Source organism: Akanthomyces muscarius, chromosome 1 (assembly GCF_028009165.1).
Source record: "Akanthomyces muscarius strain Ve6 chromosome 1, whole genome shotgun sequence".
Lineage (NCBI taxonomy): Eukaryota > Fungi > Ascomycota > Sordariomycetes > Hypocreales > Cordycipitaceae > Akanthomyces > Akanthomyces muscarius.
The window spans coordinates 5012349-5026286 of NC_079241.1; the positions used below are offsets into that span (position 1 = coordinate 5012349).

A 13938-nucleotide genomic window follows, 5' to 3' on the forward strand; every position below is an offset into this window, starting at 1 on the left:
ATACGCCCGCGGTACCGAAGGAGGGGCGTTTGGGCGGGCCATTGCCAGTCCAAAACCAGAGCACCACAGACCGCAACTAGTGGTGGGGGTCCTGGACCAGAGGAAAAAAAAGTTTCACAGGCCCGCCATCGCGTCGACGTTTTTTCCTTCTCTTTCCTTCCTTTCTTTTATCCTGCTCAAAATCAAACTGCCTCCCTACGACTCTTCTCTCCGCTTGTCGTGGCAGATGACAGCGAGGTAGCTAACGGACTTGCTCGAAGGACCTCTGGAAACGAGTCGTCTTGCCTGCTGTCGATAGCTCCTACATACCCGCTGCAGCTTCTACAACTTGGCGCCGATACCCCTCCAACCCGCCATTGTTGGTTGAGAAGCGCCTCAACTTCTCAATTGCTGCTTTATATACTCAATTCTCCTCCTCTCCTCCTCCCAAGGCGATACGCCCCTGCACAACAAACCAATTTCATAAAAATGTCGGTCAAGATCACCGCGCCCGCCACCGCCCGCTTCCGCGGCTGCGAGGACGATGGCCTGGTCTGCCTCGAGATCGAGGATGGCTCCGCCTACCAAGGCTACAGCTTCGGTGCCAAGAAGACTATTGCAGGAGAGCTCGTCTTCCAGACTGGCATGGTTGGCTACCCTGAGTCGGTTACCGACCCTTCTTACCGTGGCCAGATCCTCGTCATTACCTTCCCTCTGGTTGGTAACTATGGTGTGCCCTCGCGCGAGACCGTCGACGAGCTTCTCGGCGATCTGCCCGCCCACTTCGAGTCCTCTCAGATCCACGTCGCTGGCCTGGTTGTTGCCTCGTACTGCGGCGAGGACTACTCTCACTTCCTTGCTCAGTCCTCTCTCGGCTCCTGGCTCAAGGAGCAGGGTGTTCCCGCCATGTACGGCGTCGACACTCGCGCCTTGACCAAGAAGATCCGCGAAAAGGGCAGTATGCTCGGCAAGATGCGCCTCGAGCTTCCCGGCACTGCCAATGGCACTGCCAGCGACGAGCGCACCCACACCACCCTCGACTCTTTCGAGAAGATCGAGTGGTCGAACCCCAACGCCGACAACCTGGTTGCTCAGGGTAAGTTTCCTCGCATTGCCCTATCTGTGTGTGTTTTGCAGTGTGCTAATGGCAGTTGCAGTCTCCGTCAAGACACCCAAGCTCTACAAGCCCCCCGCGTCTTGTGTTCGCAAGCACCCCTCCGGCCGCGCCATTCGTGTTCTGTGCGTCGACGTCGGTATGAAATACAACCAGCTGCGCTGCTTCCTCAAGCGCGGCGTTGAGGTCATGGTCTGCCCATGGGACTACGACCTGACCAAGGCCGCCGGCGAGGAGTACGACGGTCTCTTCATCTCCAACGGTCCCGGTGACCCCGCCGTTCTCGAGACTACCGTCCAGAACATCTCCGCCGTCATGCAAAAGAACAAAACCCCCGTCTTTGGTATCTGCTTGGGTCACCAGCTCCTGGCTCGCGCTTCCGGTGCCGCCACCAAGAAGATGAAGTTTGGTAATAGAGGTCACAACATTCCCTGCACGAGTCTCGTCTCGGGCAAATGCCACATTACTTCTCAGAACCACGGCTTCGCCGTCGACGCCGAGACACTCCCCGCCAACTGGAAAGAGCTTTTCGTCAACGCCAATGACGGTAGCAACGAGGGTATCATGCACGTCAGCAAGCCCTACTTCAGTGTTCAGTTCCACCCCGAGAGCACCCCTGGTCCTCGCGACACCGAATTCCTCTTTGACGTCTTCATCAACACAATGGCTAGCTGTGCCGAGAACCCCTCTCTTCTGCAATCTCCCGTCAGCTTTCCTGGCGGCGCCATCGAAGAGAACGAGAGACTTCACCCCCGCGTCTCTGTCAAGAAGGTTCTTGTTCTCGGTTCCGGTGGTCTGAGCATCGGCCAGGCGGGTGAATTCGACTACTCTGGCAGCCAGGCCATCAAGGCTCTCAAGGAAGAAGGCATCTACACAGTCCTTATCAATCCCAACATCGCCACCATCCAGACCTCCAAGGGTCTTGCTGACAAGGTCTACTTCCTGCCTGTCAACGCCGAGTTTGTCCGCAAGGTCATCAAGTATGAGCACCCTGACGCCATCTACTGCACATTCGGTGGCCAGACTGCTCTGCAGGTCGGTATTCAGCTCAAGGACGAGTTTGAGGCGCTCGGCGTCAAGGTCCTCGGCACGCCTATTGACACAATCATCACTACTGAGGATCGCGAGCTTTTTGCTCGCAGCATGGAGTCTATTGGTGAAAAGTGCGCCAAGTCTGCCTCGGCCAATAATATTGACGAGGCGATGAACGCCGTCAAGGACATTGGCTTCCCTGTCATTGTTCGTGCTGCCTATGCTCTTGGTGGTCTTGGCAGTGGTTTTGCCAACAACGAACAGGAGCTCCTCGATCTCTGCAACAAGGCCTTCGCCGCCAGTCCCCAGGTTCTGGTTGAGCGTAGTATGAAGGGCTGGAAGGAAATTGAGTACGAGGTTGTCCGTGACGCCCAGGACAACTGTATTACTGTTTGCAACATGGAGAACTTTGATCCTCTCGGTATTCACACTGGTGACTCCATTGTCGTGGCCCCCTCTCAGACCCTCTCTGATGAGGACTACAACATGCTCCGCACCACTGCCGTCAACGTTATTCGTCACCTCGGCGTTGTTGGCGAGTGCAACATTCAGTATGCTCTGAACCCATTCTCCAGAGAGTACTGCATTATCGAAGTCAATGCTCGTCTGTCGCGTTCTTCTGCTCTGGCTTCAAAGGCCACTGGTTACCCTCTTGCCTTTATTGCTGCCAAACTGGGTCTCGGCATTCCTCTCAAGGAGATCAAGAACTCCGTGACCAAGGTCACCTGCGCTTGCTTCGAGCCTTCTCTCGACTACGTCGTTGTCAAGATGCCTCGCTGGGACTTGAAGAAATTCACCCGCGTCTCCACCCAGCTTGGCTCTTCTATGAAGAGTGTTGGCGAGGTCATGAGCATTGGTCGCACTTTCGAGGAAGCTATTCAGAAGGCTATCCGCTCCATCGACTTCCACAACCTTGGATTTAACGAGACTCCGGCCCTTATGGCCATTGACGACGAGCTGCAGACTCCCTCTGACCAGCGTCTCTTTGCCATTGCCAACGCAATGCACCAGGGCTACACTGTGGACAAGATCTGGGAGCTTACCAACATTGACAAGTGGTTCCTCCGCAAGCTCAAGGGCCTCAGCGACTTTGGCAAGCACATGTCCCAGCTTACTGCTTCTGATGTCGCCAATTCTCCTTCTCTGCTGCTGCAGGCGAAGAGACTGGGTTTCTCCGACTCGCAGGTCGCCAAATTTGTGAGCTCCAACGAAATGGCCATTCGCAGACTGCGTCTCGACGCTGGCATCCACCCCTTTGTAAAGCAGATTGACACCGTCGCTGCCGAGTTCCCTGCCTTCACCAACTACCTATACCTGACATACAACGCCTCTGAGCACGATATCAGCTTTGACGATCACGGTATTATGGTCCTTGGTTCCGGTGTCTACAGAATCGGTTCATCCGTCGAGTTCGATTGGTGCTCAGTCCGCGCCATTCGCACCCTGCGTGCCACTGGCTTCAAGACTGTCATGGTCAATTACAACCCTGAGACCGTATCGACCGATTACGACGAGGCCGATAAACTTTACTTCGAGAACATCAACCAGGAGACCGTTCTCGACATTTACAGTCTTGAGAATGCTTCTGGTGTTTTGGGTGCCATGGGTGGTCAGACCCCGAACAACATCGCTCTACCGCTCTACCGCGCTGGAGTCAAGGTTTTGGGCACCTCGCCTGAAATGATCGACAATGCTGAGAACAGATACAAGTTCTCTCGTATGCTGGACCGCATTGGTGTCGACCAGCCCACCTGGAAGGAGCTGACCAGCTTCAAGGAAGCCAAGTCTTTCTGCGACAAGGTGTCTTACCCTGTTCTTGTCCGTCCTTCTTACGTGCTTTCCGGAGCTGCCATGAACACCGTCTACTCCGAGAAGGACTTGGAGGCGTATCTTGCCCAGGCTGCAGAGGTTTCCCGCGAACACCCCGTTGTCATTACCAAGTACATTGAGAATGCCAAGGAAATCGAAATGGATGCTGTTGCCAAGGACGGAATTGTCGTCGGCCATTTCATCTCTGAGCACGTTGAGAACGCTGGTGTCCACTCTGGTGACGCTACTCTCATCCTGCCTCCTCAGGACCTTGAAGCCACCACCATTGCCCGCATCGAGGATGCTACCCGCAAGATTGGTGCCGCTTTGAACGTTACTGGTCCTTTCAACATTCAGTTCATTGCCAAGGACAACGACATCAAGGTCATTGAGTGCAACGTTCGCGCCTCCCGATCGTTCCCTTTCGTCTCCAAGGTTATGGGCGTCGATTTGATTGAGATGGCCACCAAGGCTATCACTGGCCAGCCATTCCAGGAGTATCCTCCCACCAACCTCGCCCCCAACTGCGTCGGTGTCAAGGTTCCTCAGTTCAGTTTCTCGCGACTATCTGGCGCTGATCCTGTTCTTGGCGTTGAAATGGCTTCCACTGGTGAAGTTGCTTGCTTTGGTGTTGATAAGAATGAGGCTTACCTGAAGGCCCTGCTCTCTACCGGCTTCAAGATCCCCAAGAGAAACATTCTTCTGTCTGTCGGTTCCTACAAAGACAAGAAGGAAATGCTTCCCTCTGTGCAGAAGCTCCAGCGACTTGGCTATAAGCTGTTTGCCACGGCTGGTACTGCCGATTTCCTGCAGGAAAACGGTGTTCCGGTCCAGTATCTCGAGGTTCTCGGAAGCGACGAGGACAGGAACTCTGAGTTCTCTCTCTCTCAGCATCTTGCCAACAACATGATTGATCTGTACATCAACCTGCCTTCGAGCAACAAGTACCGCCGTCCTGCCAACTACGTCAGCAAGGGTTACCAGACTCGTCGTATGGCTGTCGACTACCAGGTGCCTCTGGTTACCAACGTCAAAAACGCCAAGATTCTCATCGAGGCCATTGCCCGCCATTTCGAGCTCGCCGTCTCTGGTCGCGATTTCCAGACCAGCCACCAGACTGTTGTTTTCCCTGGCCTGATCAACATCGCTGCCTTTGTTCCTGGCATTGTCTCTCCTCACAGTGCTGACATCCAGACCGTGACCAAGGCTTCTATTGCCGCTGGTTTTAGCATGATTCGCCTGATGCCTCTGGGCGTCGAAGGCTCCATCACTGACGCCATTTCCCTCAAGGCTGCTCAGCAGAACAGTGCTGCTGGCGGACACTGCGATTACAACTTCTCCATCTCCGCCACGAGCAACAATGCTGAGCAGATCAGTACTGTAACCGGAGAAGTCGGCTCGCTTTTCATCCCCTTCAACCACCTCTCTGGATCTGGTAACATCAGCAAGGTCGCTGCTGTGACTGCCCACTTTGAGGCTTGGCCCACCAACAAGCCCATGGTCACAGACGCGAAGTTCACCGACCTAGCCTCAATCCTACTGCTGGCCAGCTTGCACAGCAGACGCATTCACGTTACGTCTGTGTCTACCAAGGATGATATCCGTCTGATTGCTCTCAGCAAGGCCAAGGGTCTCCAAGTCACTTGCGATGTCTCCATCTACTCGCTGTTCCTCTCTCAGAAGGACTTCCCCAAGGCGGACTTCCTCCCTACCGCCGAGGACCAGGCTGCTCTCTGGCAGAACCTTGAGACCATTGATGTCTTCTCTATTGGCAGCTTGCCTTACCAACTGGCTACCTCGCTGGGCCACAAGGGTGATCCTTCTATGGGCATTGCTGAGGCTCTTCCTTTGCTGCTCAGCGCTGTCACCGAGGGCAAGCTCACTATTGACGACATCAAGGATCGTCTGTACACCAACCCCATGGACATCTTTGAACTCCACGAGCAGACAGGTACTTCTGTTGAGGTCGAAGTCGACCGCGCTTTTGAGGTCGCTAAGGGCTCCTTCTGGTCTCCTCTGGAGGGCCGTCGCCTGCATGGTTCTGTTCGCCGTGTCACTTTCCAGAACGCTACTCTGTGCCTGGACGACGAGGGCATTACCGGCTCTCCTACCGGCAAGGACATGTCTTCACACATGGTGGCCCCTCAGACTCCTGCCATGAAGCCCACTACTGCTGCCACCTCGCTGGAGAGCCCCAAGGCCCGCCAGCAGGCTGGTTTCACTCCCCGGCCTATGGGCCGCCTTCGCGGTATCACTTCTCCCCAGGCTCTCCCTGCCCAGGGCCCCCGCGGAGCTATTGAGGATCTTGGTCTGCCGCTGCAGCTTCAACCTGCCACGAGCACTTCTCTGCACAAGCTCTTGTCGCAGCCGTCTTCGTTCAGAAACGCACACGTTCTCTCTGTCAAGCAGTACTCCCGAGCAGACCTGCATCTGCTGTTTACTGTGGCCCAGGAAATGAGACTTGGTGTCCAGCGTGAAGGTGTTCTCAACGTGCTTCCCGGCCGTGTTTTGTGCAACCTGTTCTACGAGCCCTCCACAAGAACTTCGGCTTCCTTCGACGCTGCTATGCAGCGTCTTGGAGGCCGCACTATCAACATCGACACTGCGCATTCCTCCGTCAAGAAGGGCGAGTCGCTGCAGGATACTCTGCGCACGCTGGCTTGCTACGGCGACGCAGTTGTCCTGCGTCACCCTGAGGAGACATCTGTCAACGTTGCTGAGAAGTTCTGCCCCGTGCCCGTTGTCAACGGCGGCAACGGCAGCAAGGAGCACCCTACCCAGGCCTTCCTTGATCTGTTCACCATTCGCGAGGAACTCGGTACCGTCCAGGGCTTGACTATTACCTTTGTGGGCGATCTCCTTTACGGTAGACCCGTGCATTCTCTAGTCTACCTGCTCCGGCACTACCAGGTCCAGGTGCAGCTTGTTGCTCCCAAGGGCCTGGAGCTGCCTTCTCAGGTCCGCGAGCAGCTTGCCGCCTCTGGCCAGCTGCTCCGCGAGTCTGAGACTCTCACCCCTGAGATTCTGGCCCACAGCGATGTCCTTTACTGCACTCGTGTGCAGCGCGAGCGCTTCGATAGCGAGGAGAAGTACCAACAGGTCAAGAACTCGTACCGTGTGGACAACGCCACTCTGAAGAGTGCCAAGAGCTCTACGGTTGTTCTGCACCCTCTGCCCCGCAACGAGGAGGTTGCCGAGGAGGTGGACTTTGACCAGCGCGCGGCATACTTTAGACAGGTAAGTCTTGACGAGCAGCACTTGTTTGAGTCGCATACTAACGCATTCTTTGCAGATGAGATATGGCCTATACTGTCGGATGGCACTGCTGGCTTTGGTCATGGCCAGCTCTTGAGACAAGCTGTATATTAGCTTCTAGACGTCGTCCGTTTTGAAGCGACTTCCCATGTTTGGAATGACCTTCAGAGCATGTTTCCTTTGTTTCATTTTCATGGGTTACGTGTGTTCTTTTTTCATCTTTTTTCAAACCCAGAACGGGGAAAAAAAGTTTAGAACTGTTTTCATTTGGTTTTCACAATATCTCATACTTTTTACAAGGCGGATCTTTTTATTCATGATACCCAACACTGGCCCAGCAGGCCGTGTTACATGGCGTTTGGGATTTGATTTTGGAACGTAGAGGCCGATTATAAACAACGGCCTGCGCAAGCATGCGTGCGTATGTTTATTCATTTGAGCGTCTGCTGCGTTTATTTGGATGCTACGTTTACGTATATTTGGCGTGTATTTATATCATGAATTCACTACGTTTATTTCGTTTTTCTGCCTGTCGTGTGTATGTGTATGTGTATGTGTGTTTGTGTTTGCTTGGTGGTTTGGAGGGGCGGGTCAGTCTGTGGAGACATGACGACGTCGACACTCAATCCCCGGCTGTTTTGCTCTGGTCTATTTACCAAGGACTGGGGTTTGATTTTAATATCATTCATATTGCGTTGGAGCCGAAACATCCATATATCTAGGCTTTGTAATTTTTGTCATGGTACAACAGGTATTTTATTCGCTTTCATCCTCTTGACTGTCTCCCTCATAGAGCACCCAGCTCCTTGAGCTTGCCAATGAGGCCATCGACGTCCTCGACCTTGCCGCCACCTTGTCTCGCAGGGGGTTCTAAAAGATTTGTCAGTAAATTCAGCAATCCATACGTCAGGATGGACCGGCCGGCTGCACATCTGCCCTCGTCCTTGATGCGCAGAGACAGCCCAGCGCGGATGGGCGTGAAAGAAAACTCACCAGTGACCTTGAGAATCTTGAGACGGACGTCGTTGCCGATGCCGAGGTCGCCGAGCTTCATCTTGTCCAGCTTCTTCTTCTTGGCCTTCATAATGTTGGGCAGGCTCGCGTAGCGGGGCTCGTTGAGGCGCAGGTCCGTCGTGATGACCATGGGCAGCCTGGCGCGAACCGTCTCGACGCCGCCGTCGACCTCCTTGGTGACGGTGACGCTGTCCGCCTCGCCAAACTCGACCTTGCTGGCCTGCGTGGCCTGCGCCCAGCCGAGTAGGCCGGCGAGCATCTGGCCCGTCTGGCCGGCGTCGTCGTCGATGCTCTGCTTGCCGAGCACCACCAGGTTGCTCCGCTGCTGCTCGACCGTCTTGGCCAGCATCTTGGCCACCGTCAGCGGCGCCAGGTCCTCGCCCTCGGGCACCTCGACGTGGATGCCGCGGTCGGCGCCCATGGCCATGGCGGTGCGCAGCACGTCCTGCGCCTTGGCCGGGCCGGCCGAGACGACGCAAATGTCCTCGACGCCGCCGGGGCTGCGCTTCTTCTCGCGGATCCGCACAGACTCCTCGACCGAGAGCTCGTCAAAGGGGTTCATCGAGTGCTTGACGCCGGCCGTTTCGACGCCCGTCTGGGCCTTGTTGACGCGGGGCTTGACCTGGAACAAGGCGAAGAGAGAAAAGACGTCGTTAGCTTTGGGAACCGCTTTTCCGAGGGCTCGACAAGCAAGGAAAATGGAGCGGCAAACTTACGGCATAGTCAATTACCCGCTTAATGGGGACCAGAATTCGTAGCGAAGACATGTTGTGCTTGTCGATTGGCGTCTCAATGCCCCGGGGACGAAATGCACAGAAGGAGAGTATATGAGGTGGGAAGAAGACCGGCTTGGTTAGCTGGGCCGGCTCTGGTTGTTGCTTGCGCTACCCACATGGATCCGACACATGCCGGCTTGCGCCGGCTGCACCCATCGAACGGACAAAGGACATCACGTGACTCCGGAGAGGTCACCGACCATCGGCGCCCGACCGGAAATCGACATCTTTGTCGTGAAAGCCAGCCCGCAGGTTTGGCCAAACACGCATTCTACATGCTTTTGAGTAAACAATTTTATATTAAAAAATCACTATAGCAATTTGCGCAATGCAGCTGCCCTCCCAACCAATAAACACGCCGTACACTCCCATGCAAAAGGTCTGAAAAAAAAGGGAATCATCCGAGCACATGCGAAAACGAAAAAATGAACATGAGCAAAAAGCACAATGGATAGAGCACATGACGTAACCCAAGCTACTTTTTGCCCACCCAATGTCTTGTCTCACCAGTCATCCCAGTCATCATTCTTCTTCTGTGCCGCGCCTGGCGCCGCCGTGTTTCCCTTCTTGCCCATCCCAATGGCGCTCGTGCCGATGGAGCTGTTCTTCCGCGGCGGCTGCTCGTCCGCGAGGCTCGAAAACGAGTCCCAAAAGTCCTTTTTGCTTTCGTCCAGCGGCGCCTCGCGTCTGGCTGCGTTGTGTTGCGGGTCGTTGCCGCCCTCGACGAACCGGTTGAATCCATCCTGAGCATTCTTGCCGGCCAGCTGCGCCTGCTTGGCAAGCTGCGCTGCCGTAAGCTGCGCTTGCTTGGCGAAATCACCTTCGGCAAACTACATCAACAGCTGATCAGTAACTTTGCCTCCAAATAAGATTGTTATGCACGGGCCCAACGTTGTCTTACCTTGGTGGCAGTAGGCTGAATGTATCCATCATTGACTGTCTTGGCCGTCTTGGTTACGGTGGATGTGAACCAACCAAAGCCCTTTGAAATAGCAGCAAAAGGATCTTGCTGTACATCGTCAAAGTTGGGCAGCGCATTGTTGCTACTGCTCTTGTTCGACGCCGGCATGCTACCGAAGCCAGCGTACTTGCCGCCTTGGCTCGGGGGCACGTCGTCGGGTCGTGAGGCATTGTCTGCGCCGAGCTTGGCAAAGTACCTGTCGTCAACTTTGACCTTGCCGTTGCCACCACCGCCAGTAGACTGCGCCGGGCTCTGGCTGCGGCTGTTCCCGTGGGCTGTGCCGCTCAGTGGCGTTCCAGTGCGAGACGTGGCACCCGGCGCTTGCGCTTTGGCCGCCGGCGCGGCAGGCTTCTTCTCGCCGGGTACGTAGTCCTTGCCCTCAACCTTGCAGGTTAACCGCTCCTTGTACTCCTCGCCGACCTCGCCGCTGTAGCGCTCCGCAATCGTGGCGTCGTCCCAGGAGATGCCGCGCATCTGCGTGTCGTCGTGCTCGTCGAAGAATTGGCGCCAGTTCTCGTTGCCACCTAGCCGCATGCGCTCAATCTCGCTGGCCTTGAAGGCATCCATAGAGATGCTCCGCACAAACGAAATGTGCACGCCTAGGCCACGGTGGACACCCGCGCAGGACAGGCAGATGAAGACGCCAAACTTGGGCGACGCCCACTGCGGGGACGGGGCGTTGCAGTCGCAGCAGACATTGTTCTTAGATTCCTTTTGGATCGCGGCCAGCTACATAGGAAGAAAGGTCAGCCGATTCGGCACATGTGACTGCTGGGGAAAGGGGTGCAAGCTGGTGGCATGCGACAAGTGTCCTTACCTTGGATCGCGTCTCCGGATCGACCTCCCACATTGCCTTGGACGCCATGATGCCTGACTACAGTGGGCGAAAGTGCTGACTTTGATTGCCTCGTCGTGCCCGGTGCGCAATGCCACTCCTGGGTTGAACTTGGGAATGCTGGCAATATCGAGGGAGCACAACGACGTTTGTGCCTGCACCGTGGCCCCAGATTATTATTATGGATCATAGGCGGGGCAACCGCCACCAGCCGCCCATCTGAAACCAAGAACACCAAACAAGATGTTTTACGCACATGCATCGTCTGAAAGTAGAATGGCAAGCACCCCGTCATATTGAGCGATTCGTATTAGTCAATTATTTAGCTTCATTAGTCTTCTGTCCGAGTAAGCTAAAGCAAGAACTTCCAGGAGCAGAACATATCAAAACGTCGCAAGCATCAACTACAAAACATATCTATGCCATGCTTTCATGCACCCATATCGATATGAAATCGCCCAGCAAAATAATTGTTATAACCACCCCATATCAAAGCGTCCCATGAGTCGTTCAAATCACGGTCGTGCGAAAATGATAGTATTGCGTGGTCAAGTAATAATATTTCGTCAAACTTGCGTGCCATATCGCAACGGTGCTCTTACGGCAAGGCTAGGATGCTAGCGTCGGCTTGCCATACCGCCTGTGCCTACTAGCTTAAGCAGTGGCAGTAGCGGTTTCGGTAGGGGCCTCAGTAGCAGGAGCAGGAGCCTCCTTGCCAGTGGTCTCGCCCTCGGGAGCGTTGGCCTCCTCATCAGTCTTGTCAGGGCTGTCGATAGCAACCTTGACAGCAATCTCACGGCCCTCAATCTCCTTGCCGTTCATCTCGCTGACAGCCTTCTGCTGCTGCGCCTCAGTAGCGAGGGTGACGAAACCAAAGCCACGGCCCTTGCGAGCCTCACCACGAGCCTGCAGCTTCTTGATCATGAAGCGGGGGATGGGGCGCAGAGCAATCTTGGCAGAAGAGGGCTCATAGGCCTGGAAGAGCTCAATGAGCTACAGAGCAGTGTGATTAGTACTTCTTCTTCTCATTCCGACAAACGATTGTTTCATACCTTCTCCTCGGTCAGGTCATATGGCAGGTTAGCAACCATGACCTTGGTCTTGGAAGCAATGCCATCGGCCGGGGGGCCACGCTCACGGCGCTCACGGGGCGCGCGAGCTTCTTTCTTGGAAGCCTTGTTTGTCGTGTCAGTTGCGTTCTTGTTGGTAATGTCTTTAAGTGGCTGAACCTCAGTAGTGGTGGCTTCCGCATCGGCGGCAGGGGCGGGCGCAGTAGCCTCATCAATTCCAGTCTCGCCTTCCTTCTTCTCCTCACTCTCCTATGATAATGGTTAGATGATTTTACGATTCGTCGGCGGGGAAAGCAGGGCAACTTACGCCAGCGCGGCCAGTACGGGCGCCACGGCCACCTCGGCCGCCGCGACCACCACGGCCACGGCCACGGCCAGCAGCACGGCGGCGACCGCCCTCAGTACCAGCAGCATCGCCGTTAGCAGCTTCGGCCTTCTCGCCAGCGGGCTCAGGCTTGCGAGCGAGCTGAACAGAGACCTTGCGCTCGAGGATCTCCTTGCCGGAGAGCTCCTCAATGGCACGCTCGGCCTCGGTGGGCGTCGAGAGGTCGACGAAAGCGTAGCCGACGGGACGCTCGGTGCGGGGGTTCTTGGGGATGGAGACAGACTCGCTGGAAAGAGAACAAGAGTTAGCATTTGCAATGGCGATGAATGAAGATGATGCGCCGCAGTTGGCGCTTTGGTGCCACCAGCGTTCGCGCGGAGCAAACGACGTTGGGCAAGCCCCTGTAGACTGTGCATCAAGGCAGGGAAGGAGCAGCAACATACACAAGGTAGTTCTTGAAAAAGTCCTTCAACTCTCCCTCAGTTGTCGGGTAGGCCAGGTTGCCAATGTACAGACGGCGGCCCTCTGCGGCGGAGGCAGAGGCAGCCTCGTTGGCGGCGGCCTTGTCATTGAGAGTGGTGTTGCTCAGAGTGTTGGCAACGTCATTGACGGCGGCATCAGGAGCCTTCTCCACGTTGGTAGCAGACATTTTTAAAGATGTGCGGGTTTGGATGGAGATGGATGAGCGTGGTGTAGTTTGGTGTATGAATGACGCTGAGAACGGTTGCGAGGTTGACGGGGGTTCAGGTATCCGGAGGATGGAGTTGAACTCTGGTGCAATGAGGGAGGGAGTTGGTCAGGGTAGCTTGGTGCCCTAGAGACGGTTTGAAAATATCGACAGACGACGGTGCGTTGCGCGGAGACACAAGTTGACTTTTTGTTTGTGATGAAGGAGGGAAAGGGGGGGAGGCGGCCAAGTAGAGAGGCGAGGGCAATGCTAAATAATTTTTGCCACGGCGCAGAGTGCAGGCGCGCTGGTCCAGTCCTGCTGGCCAGGTGGTGCAGGTGTTACTGTGAGCGGGCAGGTGCGTGAGCGGCCCAGTGCACTGCAGACTGCAGGTACAGCGGTTGAGTGGGTGCCTGCCACACTAAATTTACGGGCATCGGCCGTGAATGTGCACACCAGCTGTCGCGCCAGCCGTTCAGGGGGCGCCACAGCTGGCTCAAGCTCCCTGTAATTTGTTGGAGCAGCCACTGCTCCAACCACACTCCAGCCTGGGCTGGAGCCTCTTTTAGGCTCTTTTAGCGGGCAAATAGCGGGCTTCTGCCTTGTAGCCGTCCCTTGGACAGCGCCATTGGGTTTTTTTTTTAGGGGACACCCGGCCCTACTAACTCTGTCTGGTACCGGCTCTGATACAGTGGATATCCTGCCAACCAGCTCTCCACCTTTAAGCAAGAGATGCACGACACTGACCAGGCCTGCAGTAGCTTTTCATTTCATCCAGTCATGCTTGTAGCACCATGAGGAAAATTTTAAAATGAAAGGAGATTGTGCTACTTCGTATTCAACATATGCCAAATCTTCATCTTGGTCGACTTTTACTGCTTTTGACGATGCAGTCTACTGCTACTCAGGCAGCACGATCCGATCACGTGCACACTCGTCGTCCCGTCTCCGCCAGCACTGCTCTGCTGTCTGCCGATGAATCACAGACTCAAGCAACTTGATACTTTGTTTGGCTCACCGCTACTACTACTTGCTACCTACCTAGGTATTTTCACCCACCACTTCAGCCGTTGCCACCGATATACCCGCTTCTACACCGAA

General features: G+C 55.3%; 4 protein-coding genes across 4 annotated transcripts; 1 reads left to right on the forward strand and 3 right to left on the reverse strand.

Moving 5' to 3' along the window:
• Positions 1 to 468: 468 nt before the first annotated feature.
• LMH87_006695 (uncharacterized protein) lies at positions 469 to 7286 on the forward strand (the record flags this gene model as incomplete). Its single annotated transcript, XM_056204625.1, has 3 exons — positions 469 to 1075; positions 1137 to 7171; positions 7227 to 7286. 3 exons carry the CDS (start codon positions 469 to 471, stop codon positions 7284 to 7286), a joined length of 6702 nt encoding a protein of 2233 aa, XP_056059963.1.
• A 690-nt stretch (positions 7287 to 7976) lies between these two features.
• On the reverse strand, positions 7977 to 8970 carry LMH87_006696 (uncharacterized protein; the record flags this gene model as incomplete). The annotated part of the gene is made up of 3 exons (XM_056204626.1): positions 7977 to 8059; positions 8183 to 8825; positions 8920 to 8970. The coding sequence occupies 3 exons, from the start codon at positions 8968 to 8970 to the stop codon at positions 7977 to 7979; spliced, it is 777 nt and encodes a 258-aa protein (XP_056059964.1).
• Positions 8971 to 9482: 512 nt separating this feature from the next.
• LMH87_006697 (uncharacterized protein) lies at positions 9483 to 10805 on the reverse strand (the record flags this gene model as incomplete). The annotated part of the gene is made up of 3 exons (XM_056204627.1): positions 9483 to 9809; positions 9881 to 10669; positions 10758 to 10805. The coding sequence occupies 3 exons, from the start codon at positions 10803 to 10805 to the stop codon at positions 9483 to 9485; spliced, it is 1164 nt and encodes a 387-aa protein (XP_056059965.1).
• A 624-nt stretch (positions 10806 to 11429) lies between these two features.
• Positions 11430 to 12819, reverse strand: LMH87_006698 (uncharacterized protein; the record flags this gene model as incomplete). Its single annotated transcript, XM_056204628.1, has 5 exons — positions 11430 to 11768; positions 11828 to 11950; positions 12005 to 12094; positions 12153 to 12456; positions 12614 to 12819. The coding sequence occupies 5 exons, from the start codon at positions 12817 to 12819 to the stop codon at positions 11430 to 11432; spliced, it is 1062 nt and encodes a 353-aa protein (XP_056059966.1).
• Positions 12820 to 13938: the final 1119 nt, after the last annotated feature.